The sequence below is a fragment of the Somniosus microcephalus genome, chromosome 6 (genome assembly GCF_052327205.1).
Source record: "Somniosus microcephalus isolate GS21.2 chromosome 6, FLI_Smic_1.0, whole genome shotgun sequence".
Classification (NCBI taxonomy): domain Eukaryota; kingdom Metazoa; phylum Chordata; class Chondrichthyes; order Squaliformes; family Somniosidae; genus Somniosus; species Somniosus microcephalus.
Window position 1 is genome coordinate 270,951,769 of NC_140992.1, and position 12,827 is coordinate 270,964,595.

Genomic DNA, 12,827 nt, shown 5'->3' on the forward strand with positions numbered 1-12,827 from the left:
TGACCATAAAGAAGAATACCCTCAGTCAACTAGTCCTGGGACTCAGTGAAGTAACTACTAACACTACTAACAATAACCAGCCCCAGGACAGTGACAGCGTAACACAAAGAATTCGACCCAACACAATTGTCGCTAAGCAAAAGGAAAAATATCTGACATATTGGGCAGAAACAACAAAAACCCAAAGCAAACTCAATTGCTACTTGGCCCTAAACAGACAATACAACATAGCTGATTACCTGACCATGGTAACGGACAGCAAACTGAGAAAAACCCTGACAATGTACAGACTTAGTGAACATAGCCTGGCGATCGAAAAAGGTAGACACAGGCAGACCCGGCTACCAAGAGAGGACAGGATATGCTCTCACTGCAGTCAGGGAATGGTGGAGACAGAGATGCACTTCCTCACAGCTTGTAGAAAATATCAGGGCATAAGGGAGAATTTCTACCCAAAATTCACAAAAATATGCCCTGAATTCAGAAATTTGAATGACGACCAAAAACTCCCATACCTACTAGGGGAACAGAGAAACTGTGTAACCTTAGCGGCACACTATGTTACAGCTTGCCATAAACAGAGGGACAACCATTAAATCTAAGAAAAGAGTATATACAAATTATATGAATGTATATTTAAACACTCAGGGATATATCTGTTTATACACTGTATGGATAGATTTGCGTTTATGTGTTCAACCATAAATGTTTTTCGATGCTTTGTCAACATAAGATGTACCTTGTCATGCCAATAAAGCGATTTGAATTGAATTGAATTGAGAGAGAGAGTGTGGGGGTAGTGCAGCTTTTTAAAAAATTCAATCTTGGGATGTGGGCGTTGCTGGCAAGACTGGCATTTATCGCCCATCCCTAGTTGCCCCTTGAGAAGGTGGTGGTGAGCCGTCTTCTTGCACCGCTGCAGTCCGTGTGGTGAAGGTGCTCCCACAGTGCTGGTTTGGTACAACTGCGTGGCTTGCTAGGCCCATTTCAGAGGGCAGTTAAGAACCAACCACATTGCTGTGGGTCTGGAGTCACATCTAGGCCAGACCGGGTAAGGACGGCAGATTTCCTTCCCTAAAGGGCATTAGTGAACCAGTTGGGTTTTTACGACAATCCGGTAGTGTCATGGTCACTATTACTGATACTAGCTCTTTAATTCCAGATTTTTTACTTAATTAACTGAATTTAAATCCCCCAGCCGTGGTGGGATTTAGAACTCACGGGCCTAGAAATTGAGTGGGGTTAGCGCCCATTTTGAGGCGCTAGAGGGCCTAGCGCCGCAAGTACAGCCGATTGAGAAATTCACTTGGGCGCTGCCATTGGCGATAGCCGGTTGCGCTGCGCCGGCACCGATGACGTCATCGGTGTGCGCAGCGTCCCGGTTGCCGTGGCAACGCGCCCGAACGCCGAAATTGAGTTGCGGCCGCCTCGCCCGTGGCAGCCGCAACCAACGATTTTTCAAAAGTTCGCTACGGGTCTTAGCGCCGGCGCATTAAGGTCGCGCGGCGGCCGGCCGCTTTCCCGGCGGCCGCCTGCCCGCACCTCCCTCCCCGGACTCCTCCAGCACCCCCCCGCGGCACAGATGCATGTGGGCCGCGAGCCCGGCACTTCTCCGAGGTGCCAGGCTCATTTTTCTCCACAGATCAACGGCCAGCGGTCGGGTGCAGGCAGCTCCTCCTTAACGGAAGGAGGAGGCCTGCACTTCCCCAGCCTGCCGCACCGCATCGGGTGCCGCAGCGGCGGATTAGCGCCGCAATGCGGCAGTCAGCGCCCATTGCGAGGCGCTGACACCCTCCAGTAGCGCCGGCAGCCGTCTGGGCGCGGCGCTACTGAATTTTTGGCGCGCGCAGGGGGACTTAGCGCCGGCACTAAATTTCCGGCGCTAAAGCCCTGGCGCGGCGCCAACTCAATTTCTAGGCCACGGTCTCCGGATTATTACAACAGGCCTCTGGATTACTCGTTCAGTAACATAACCACTAGGCTACCATACCGTACGGGGGACATTGATTGCAGCCCTTAAGGAAGCGAAAATAAGGAGTAACATGTGTTGCAATCCTGCACCAAAAGGCCACGAAACCAGGATGCACTCATGGTAACAGCGCAATCGCTGCCGGTTATTCAGACTTCTCAAAGGTTCAACTGAGCAAATAAGCTCTTCAAACAGTTCTGTAGGCTTCAATTGTAATGATGGAATCAGCTTTAAATATCTTGTCCCCTTTCCATCAGTAACTGAGCGATTTAGTGAAGTTACCGCCCTCGCCACCTTGTGAACCAATGGTTAACTGCTTCTTACCACCAGCACTCAGGAAAGGACGCAGGTTGAGGCCCTGGGACGTCATGCTGATGCAGACACTTACACACTGAACGCATTGGGTTTCTTTGCACCAAAGGAGGGGTGGAAATAGTGCTGAGAAACTGCTCACAATTATGCAAGGGGGTCGGACCTGGGAATATGGGGTGGGTACTGAAAGGGACAACACTGGTCAGCAGGCGTGTAGTATCATAGAACGATACAGCACAGAAGGAGGCCATTCGGCACATCGTGCCAGTGCTGGCACTATTTTAGTGCTGAAAATGGGTGAGAGTAAAACCTAGGTCATGAACTTTAATGTTTTGGGTCTCAGCTTCGAGCGCTGCCATCTAGCAAGGATCTGGGAGTATAGGCTTGAAACATATTCATAGAAGATAGGAGCAGGAGTAGGCCATTCGGCCCCTCGAGCCTGTTCTGCCATTTAATGAGATCATGGCTGATCATCCAAATTCAGTGCCCTGTCCCTGCTTTCTCCCCATATCCCTTGATCCCTTTAGCCTTAAGAAATATATCCAACTCTTTCTTGAATATATTTAAAGAATTGGCCTCAACTGCCTTCTGTGATAGAGAATTCCACAGGTTCACCACTCTCTGGGTGAAGAAATTCCTCCTCATCTCAGTCCTAAATGGCTTACCCCTTATCCTTAGACTGTGACCCCTGGTTCTGGACTCCCCCGCCATCGGGAACATCCTTCCTGCATCTAGTCTGTCTAGTCCTGTTAGAATTTTATAAGTTTCAATGAGATCCCCTCTCATTCTTCTAAACTCTAGCGAATACAAGCCCAATCGACCCAATCTCTCTTCATACGTCATTCCTGCCATCCCAGGTATCAGTGGATACATCTTTAGATCTTCTGGTCAGACCCCATCTGGATTCAGTGCATTCCGTACCTCAGGAAAGGATATACTGGCCTTGGAGGGGGTGCAGCACAAATTCACCAGAATGATATCGGGGTTACAAGGGTTAAATTATGAGGTCAAGCAGCACAGACCAGGATTGTATTCTCTTGAATATGAATTAAGAGGTGATCTAATTGAGGTGTTTAAGATGATTAAAGGATTTGATAGGGTAAACACAGAGAAACTATTTCCTCTGGTGGGGGAGTCCAGAATAAGGGGGCATGACCTTAAAATTAGATCCAGGCCGTTCAGGGGTGATGTCAGGAAGCACTTCTTCACACAAAGGCTAGTGGAAATCTGGAACTCTCCCCCCAAAAAGCTGTTGAGGCTCGAGGGGATCGATTGAAAATGTCAAAACTGAGGTTGATAGATTTTTGTTAGGCAAGGGTATTAAGGGTTATGGAGCCAAGGCCAACGGAGTTAAGATACAGGTCAGCCGTGATCGAATTGAATGGCGGAACAGACTCGCTGGGCTGAAAGGCTGCCTCCTGTTCCAAACTGCGGTCAGGCCTCATTCATTGGCCGAGTGGGTAAATGCTCCACCTGGTGTTGTATGGACTAGAAGGTCCGACATTTCATCCTTGCTCTGTGTTGACTTTGTTCGTCCCACCCTGAGCCAACAGCCGAGGCAGCATGATTGGTCTCACTGAGCGCGCGAGATAGAAATAAAATCAGCCGCCGATCATTTTCTAACGGGGTTATGGTAATGGATTAGCAACCCAGGAGGCATGAGGTATGTCCACAATAGCTGCCGGACTGTTGTAAAAACCAAACTTGGTTCACTAATGTCCTTCAGAGAAAGGAACCTGATGCCCTTACCCGCTCTGGCATACATGCAGTTGAATCAATGACCTCGTGCCATCCAGGACAAAGCAGCCCGCTTGATTGGCATCCCCTCTACCACCTTAAACATCCACTCCCTCCACCACCGGCACACCGTGGCTGCAGTGTGTACCATCTACAAGATGCACTGCAGCAACTCGCCAAGGCTTCTTCGGCAGCACCTCCCAAACCCGTGACCTTTACCACCTAGAAGGACAAGGGCAGCAGATGCATGGGAACACCACCAACTCCAAGTTCCCCTCCAAGTCATAGAGGGGAAGTATATCGTCGATTCTTCATCGTCGCTGGGTCAAAATCCTGAAACTCCCTCCCTATCAGCACTGTGGGAGCACCTTCACCACACGGACTGCAGCGGTTCAAGAAGGCGGCTCACCACCACCTTCTCGAGGGCAATTAGAGATGGGCAATAAATGCTGGCCTTGCCAGTGATGCCCACATCCCATAAAAACAAATTGTAAAAAATCTTAGGGAATGGTAATAAATTCCACAATGCCAGTATAGCCCACCTTCCAAGAACCATTTACAAAAAATGTATGTGTGTGGATGTTGGGTGATCAGGCCCATCTACCATGTCTTCCACTGTTCAATAACCTGCCGACACTCAGTGTCAAGGTTCTCAGATGCTTGCTGAAGGTCCTGGGCACAAGGGACCATCTCAGCAAGGAGTCAATTTTCCAGTTGAGTAGCCTTATTTTTTATTCGTTCATGGGATGTGGGCGTCACTGGCAAGGCCAGCATTTATTGCCCATCCCTAATTGCCCTTGAGAAGGTGGTGGTGAGCCGCCTTCTTGAACCGCTGCAGTCCGTGCGGTGAAGGTGCTCCCACAGTGCTGCGAGGGAAGGAGTTCCAGGATTTTGACCCAACGATGATGAAGGAACGGCCGATGTATTTCCGAGTCAGGATGGTGCGTGACTTGAAGGGGAACTTGGAGTTGGTGGTGTTCCCATGCGCCTGCTGCCCTTGTCCTTCTAGGTGGTGGAGGTCGCGGGTTTGTGAGGCACTAACGATCTCTGGCCACATTTGTATTGATTTCCAACATTCACGCAGGGTACGGGAGGCTAACTAGGACGTGGGGGAACTTACACTCTCAGCAATGGATTAAAGACCTGCAGGCAGAACAAAGAGGTATGGAAAAAAATAATTAAATAATACAGAGCGTGAGCTTCCATACCTAACAGGGCTAACGATGACATCAGGGTCACGAGCCATTACTTGTCCAATGACAGAGCCCACGGCTGCATTCTCCCTCACTTCCAAGAAATAGGCAGGTGACGAGAAGACTGGCGGCTCGTCAGCATCCTCCACTGTGATCTTCACGGCTGCCGTGTCTTTGAAGGGTCCCTTGCTGATGAAGCGAGGATCAATATGTTCATTACCTGCCTCCACTTTCAGGGTATAGGATCTCTTGGTCTCGAAGTCCAGGGGCTGTTGGAAGTGACAGAGATTAATGCTTTTCACTAATGACATCAAATGGCAAGAGGACAAATGAATTTAACGCTGATGGATGGAAGTTATCGGGTATTAGTACATCTACAGCAAGCTCACCAGAGCTGCCCTCGTCCAACAATATTAGTCCTCCAAAATAATCAGGTAGCTTATTAAGCATATTGTTTGGAGGGTGGGGGGAATTGCTTACGGTGCTGTTAATCTTTTCCAGCATTAAAACACTCAAGGTCTTTTTCCTTTTCCACCCATTCATTCTCTGAGACAAATGCATTAAAATTTTAACAGTCATTACACAGTGGGGGAGCCGGTCTGACTGTTTTTTTTCATTATTTAAGATGTGCATGAGATGAGAGCTCCTTTCTCCCAGCAGCTCCTCGGAGACTGCACTTCCCAAATGTTACATGGTTAAGGCATGCCGGGGTCTGAATCCGGCGTTGGTGGTGCTGGAGTTGGCCGCGGAGGGATTAATTTCAGCCCCGCACCACCACAGGCTTTGCCGACGTTATACGTTGCGTGGTTTCTCAAGCTTTCAGAACGAAAGGCTTGCATTTATATAGCGCCTCATTGAAACTTTATAAAACTCATTGAAACTTATAAAATTCTAACAGGACTAGACAGACTAGATGCAGGAAGAATGTTCCCGATGGCGGGGGAGTCCAGAACCAGGGGTCACAGTCTAAGGATAAGGGGTAAGCCATTTAGGACTGAGGTGAGGAGGAATTTCTTCACCCAGCGAGTGGTGAACCTGTGGAATTCTCCACCACAGAAGGCAGTTGAGGTCAATTCATTAAATATATTCAAGAAGGAGTTCAATATATTTCTTAAGGTTAAGGGGATTAAGGGATATGGGGAGAAAGCAGGGACAGGGTACTGAATTTGGATGATCAGCCATGATCACATTGAATGGCGGAGCAGGCTCGAGGGGCCGAATGGCCTTCTCCTGCTCCTATCTTCTATGTTTCTATGTTTCATGACCACCGGACGCCCTAAAGCGCTTTACAGCCAATGAAGTACTTTTTTGAAGTGCGGTCACTGTTGTAATGTAGGAAACGCGGCAGACAATTTGCGCCCAGCAAGTTCCCACAAGCAGCAATGTGATAATGACCGGATCATCTGTTTTAGTGATGATGATTGAGGGATAACTCCCCTTCTTCAAAATAGTGCCATGGGATCTTTTACTTCCACCTGAGAAGGCAGACAGCACCTCTGACAGTGCAGCACTCGCTCAGTACTGCACTGGGAGGTGAGTGTTGTATCGATTTCTTTGTGGGTTCAATGATGAGACATTTATGAAAGAGAATGGCCTAGAAATTCACTAGCCTTAGCGCCGCTTTTGAGGCGCTAGAGGGACTAGCGCCAGAGTTATGGCCAGTTTAAAAATTCCCTGGGGCCCTAAATCGGCGTTGCACCGGTAGCGCTGCGCCGGCACCGATGACGTCATCGGTGTGCGCAGCGTCCCGGTTGCCGTGGTAACCCGCCCGAACTCCGAAATTGAGTTGCGGCCGCCTCGCCCGTGGCAGCCGCAAGCAACGTTCTGGCAGAGGTGCCTTACTTCAGTTTGCGCCGGCGCATTAAAGGCCCCGCGGCGGCCGGCCACTTTCCCGCCGGCCGCCTGCCCGCAGCTCCCTCCCCGGACTTCTCCCCCCCCCCCCCCGGAACAGATGCAAGCCCGGCACTTGTCCGAGGTGCCGGGCTCATTTTTAAGCTGATTTGCGCGGGCCGCGGCCGGGTGCAGGCAGCTCCTCCTTAACGGGAGGAGGAGGCCTGCACGTCCCCAGCCTGCCGCACCGCATCGGGTGCCGCAGCGCCGGAATTGCGGCGCGAAACGGCAGTTAGCGCCGATGTACCGCCGCAAAGACCCTTCAGTAGCGCCGGCAGCCGTTTGGGCGCGGCGCCACTGAATTTTTGGCGCGCGCAGGGGACTTAGCGCCGGCACTAACTTCCGGCGCTAAAGCCCTGGCTAAGCCAAAACCCAATTTCTAGGCCAATGTCTTTTAATCTAAAGTTTGTTCAGTAAATTAACTGCATCACAGGAGACACCATCTTACAGATCCATGTAGAACGAAACCGAAACTAAACTGCACTGCCTTGCTTGTCTCAGTCACATGACCTCTGATGGTCAGGCACAAGCAATCAATACCTGCAAACATGCTATTAAGGCATCATAATTGAATAGGCAAATACCATCTCTATTTGCTGATATCATTACATCTCCTTTCCTTAAAACAAAAGTATTTTACTTTTAACTAACAACATGTTTTCTTTGTATTAATCTGCATTTTAACTGTAACACTTAATGAACTTACATTCTCATTATCATGATCAAGGTTTTTTAACCTTGCTTTGTGTGTTCACATGAAATATGTCAATACACTAGAACTTGAAGAAAGAATAAGATAACATTACTTCCTTCTATAACAATAGTCCTTAAATTTGCTCAATGAGTCTCTCAGGAGGCTTCACGTGTCTTGAGGATTTTCTGATTGATTGTCCTTGAATCTGAGTTGTTGCCTCAGATGATTGGTTCTCAGCTGTGTGATCAGGTTGTTCAACAGTATCAGTCTCTTAACCTGCTGTGGCTGGTCCCATGAGAAGATCTCGACGATTTCTTCTCAGAACAGCACCCTCACCTATCTGAATGGTGTATGATCTTGGTTGAACTTCACTCAGGACAGTTCCCTTCTGAGTCCATGTGTTTGTTTTGTCTTTCAACCTTACTTGGTCACCAGTGTGGAGTTCAGGTAGGTTTTGTGTTCCTCTGTCATAGTAGTACTTTTGCTTTTCTTTCTGTTGTTCTTTGAACTTCCTCACTTTCTCCCCCTCTTTTGTTTTCAGGAGGTTCTCCGGGATGGGTAGGTTTGACCTTAGCCGACGTCCCATCAGGAGTTGGGCTGGTGACTTACCACACTCGAATGGCATTGTGCGGTATACAAGCATGCTTTGGTAGAAGTCAGTTCCACTGTCTTTTGCCTTGTACTTCAGTCTTTTCACTGTGTTTACGGGCTCTCCTGGGTCAACAGCTCTGGACAACGTGTCTGCTGTATACATCAGCTTACCCGGTGTGTACGCAACATTCAGTTCATCATAGACTGTCTCTCCTTCGCTTTCCACAACGAGGACTCTCTTTACCAGGTTCAGTCTCTCACAGGCTTTTAAACCTAGTATGGCTTGCACATCCTTTGGCACCACGATTAATGCTAGCGTGTGCTCTCTGTCCTTGTGTGTTACTTTGACAATGCATCTTCCTTTCACTGGTATATCAGTACCTGAGTATCCTGTCACTTTCACTTTTATTCCATGTATCTTTGGTCTGGGTCTAATTTTCTTAAAATCAGTCTCTGATATCACATTAACTTGTGCTCCAGTATCCAATTTAAATGGAATGTGTATGTCATTCACTTTTAGTGTCAACATCCAGTCTCTTTCTTCTTCTTTGTTTTCAGACACAACATCTACATTGAACTCCTCTATCTCGCTTCATCTATTGCATGGACCTTGCTTTGTTGCATTTGGTTCTTACAGCAACGGGCATAATGGTTGTTCTTGTTGCAACTATTGCATTTTTACCATATGCTGGACACTTTTTTGGTGGATGCTGTGTACCGCATCGACTACATGGCTTTCGATTGTCCCTTTCATTTTCGTTCGCTGGCCACGCCTCTTTTTTCACATTGGCGCTCTTTTTGTTAAACGGTTTGTGTCCGTTCTTACTCACTGCATCCACATTGCAGCTACTGTCACTGAACAGCTCCTTTGCCTGCAACTTCACAGTTTCTGTAGCCCTACACAGTGCTATGGCTTTTCCCAGGTCTAGATCTTGCTCTCTTAGCAGTCTTTCCCTTAGACCATTATCTGGAATACCACACACCAGTCTGTCTTTTATCAGCGAGTCTGTCAGTCCCCCAAATTCACATGATTTGCTTCTGTTTCTCAGTTCAGTCACATACTGATCAATAGTCTCACCCGTTTTCTGTACACATGTGAAAAATCTGTGCCTCTCAAACGTCACGTTATGTTACGTTTAGGTATGCAGTAGGCCTCAAACTGTTCCATTATTTTATCTAGCTTAATTTTGTCTCCATTAGCAGCGAATGTGAAGTTATTATACACCTCCAGCGCTTCATCACCCACGACATGTAAGAACAGTGACGATTTCCTTTCATTACTTTTCTCGTCAGCTCCGATTGCTGATAAATACAACCCCAAACGTTGTTTGAACCTCCTCCAATTTTCAGCCACATTACCTGTCAACTGAAGCGTCGCCGGTGGGAGTAAACCTTCCATTTTTCACTTCGTTAGCTATTCTCTAATGGTAAGTAACGATGTTCTCTTTTGGCTTGCTAATCTGTGGAGAGCTGATTTAACTTCAGATTTTTTCTCTTCATCTCTTTCAGCCACTTCTGACACCATGTATCGATTTCTTTGTGGGTTCAATGACGAGACATTTATGAAAGAGAATGTCTTTTAATCTAAAGTTTGTTCAGTAAATTAACTGCATCACAGGAGACACCATCTTACAGATCCATGTAGAACGAAACCGAAACTAAACTGCACTGCCTTGCTTGTCTCGGTCACATGACCTCTGCTGGTCAGGCACAAGCAATCAATACCTGTAAACATGCTATTAAGGCATCATAATCGAATAGGCAAATACCATCTCTATTTGCTGATATCATTACAAGTGTCAGGCTAGATTTTTGTGCTCAAATCTCTGGAGTGGGACTTGACCCACAACCTTCAGACTCAGAGCTGAGGATACTTACAACTGAGCCATAGCTGACACTTTTCCCCTTACGGCCAAATCGATCCCTCCCCGCATTTTGTTTACTGATAAGAAGAGCAAAGACATGATCTAAGGGAACTGGCTGGGAGGAGTTATGTGAGGGAACTGGATTAACATCAGTAGAGCTACAGTTAGGAGAATGGAGCACTGGCTAAGAGGGCTTAAAATAAACCCCTTAGTGCCCACTGCTGTTAGGGTGCAATAGATGGGAAGACATTGTGTGACATATTCCTGTTCTTTGTTACCCATATAAGAACTTAAGAACATAAGAAATAGGAGTAGGAGTCAGCCATATGACCCCTCGAGCCTGCTCGACCATTCAATAAGATCATGGCTGATCTTCTCTCAGCTACACTTTCCCACCCGATCCCCATATCCCTTGATTCCCTTAGTGTCTAAAAATGTATCGAACTCTGTCTTGACTATACTCAACGACTGAGCATCCCCAGCACTCTGGGGTAGAGAATTCTCAAGATTCACAACCCTTTGAGTGAAGAAACTCCTCCTCATCTCAGTCCTAACTGGCCGACCCCTTATCCTGAGACTGTGACCCCTAGTTCTAGACTCTCCTGCCAGGGGAAACAACCTCTCAGCATTTACCCTGTCAAGCCCTCTAACAATTTTATACACTTCAGTGAGATCACCTCTCATTCTTCTAAACTCCAGAGAATCTAGGCCGAGTCTACTCAATGTTTTAACTGTGTGACGTCACTTTGGGCGGAAAATCTTGGCAGTGTAGGTGGCAGGGAGCTCGCACAACATCAAACCCATTTTTCCAACCCTTACCCTCTACCTGTTGGCATCACCCCATAGTGTGGTAACACATGGGCACCGACTGAAAGAGTTACGGAGCCCAACAGTGTGAGTGAGCTGGTTGAATATCAGTAGGCATACAAGGGGGCGCTTTTTAGCTGAAGGTGTGGTTAGTGGGCGAATGACGCCTGCCCCTTGTAACCGTCATGTGTGAGGCCCGAGCCTGTGTGTGGCCCAAGCCCGTGTGAGGCTCAGGCCGGTGTGAGGCTCGGGCCCGTGTGAGGCTCAGGCCCCTGTGAGGCTCAGGCCTGTGTGAGGCTCGAGCCTGTGTGAGGCCCGAGCCCGTGTGAGGCTCAGGCCCGTGTGAGGCCCGAGCCTGTGTGTGGCTCAGGCCCGTGTGAGGCCCGAGCCCGTGTGTGGCTCAGGCCCGTGTGAGGCTCGAGCCCGTGTGAGGCTCGAGCCCATGTGAGGCTCAGGCCCATGTGAGGCTCGGGCTCGTGTGAAGCTCAGGCCCGTGTGAGGCTCGAGCCCGTGTGAGGCTCAGGCCCGTGTGAGGCCCGAGCCCGTGTGAGGCTCAGGCTCGTGTAAGGCTCGGGCTCGTGTGAGGCTCAGGCCCGTGTGAGGCTCAGGCCCGTGTGAGGCCCGAGCCCGTGTGAGGCCCGAGCCCGTGTGAGGCTCAGGCCCGTGTGAGACTCGGGCCCGTGTGAGGCTCAGGCCCGTGTGAGGCTCAGGCCCGTGTGAGACTCGGGCCCGTGTGAGGCCCGAGCCCGTGTGAGGCTCAGGCTCGTGTAAGGCTCGGGCTCGTGTGAGGCTCAGGCCCGTGTGAGGCTCGAGCCCGTGTGAGGCCCGAGCCCGTGTGAGGCCCGAGCCCGTGTGAGGCTCAGGCTCGTGTAAGGCTCGGGCTCGTGTGAGGCTCAGGCCCGTGTGAGGCCCGAGCCCGTGTGAGGCCCGAGCCCGTGTGAGGCTCGAGCCCGTGTGAGGCTCAGGCCCATGTGAGGCTCGGGCTCATGTGAGGCTCAGGCCCGTGTGAGGCTCGAGCCCGTGTGAGGCTCAGGCCCGTGTGAGGCCCGAGCCCGTGTGAGGCTCAGGCTCGTGTAAGGCTCGGGCTCGTGTGAGGCTCAGGCCCGTGTGAGGCTCAGGCCCGTGTGAGGCCCGAGCCCGTGTGAGGCCCGAGCCCGTGTGAGGCTCAGGCCCGTGTGAGACTCGGGCCCGTGTGAGGCTCAGGCCCGTGTGAGGCTCAGGCCCGTGTGAGACTCGGGCCCGTGTGAGGCCCGAGCCCGTGTGAGGCTCAGGCTCGTGTAAGGCTCGAGCCCGTGTGAGGCTCAGGCCCGTGTGAGGCTCAGGCCCATGTGAGGCTCGGGCTCGTGTGAGGCTCAGGCCCGTGTGAGGCTCGAGCCCGTGTGAGGCTCGGGCCCGTGTGAGGCTCGAGCCCGTGTGAGACTCGGGCCCGTGTGAGGCTCGGGCCTCATTTACATGCAGCTGCTGAGGTGCGGGCACCAAACGTGCTCCCAATTGCAGCTCACTGGCTGTGCGAGACGGAGCAACCCTCCGGGGATAGTCCTGGAGTCTCCAGGAATCAACGTTTAATCGCCTTTGGGACACTGTTGCGAGCAAAGCCCAGGAGGAAAATCAGAGGCACATTAAAAAAGTATATGTTTGTCTTACCCTCACTTTCTTTGAAGACTTCTGTTTATTAGTTGTAAAAATATTGGAGATGGGGAAAGAAAGGCTGTGTGGCCGGGTGGGGCATGGGAGGCGGTGGGGTCACAATGAAGCTTCCAGGAATATGT

At 50.0% G+C, this 12,827-nt stretch overlaps 1 protein-coding gene across 1 annotated transcript in view; it reads right to left on the minus strand.

Annotated features, from left to right (window-relative positions):
- Window positions 1-12,827, minus strand: part of LOC147116724 (cadherin-8-like) — a 265,237-nt gene that overhangs the window by 69,273 nt on the left and 183,137 nt on the right. Inside the window, exon 7 of the mRNA XM_085991845.1 lies at window positions 5,227-5,480. Within this exon, the coding sequence (XP_085847971.1) occupies window positions 5,227-5,480 (254 nt within the window). The remainder of the gene's footprint in view (window positions 1-5,226; window positions 5,481-12,827) is intronic.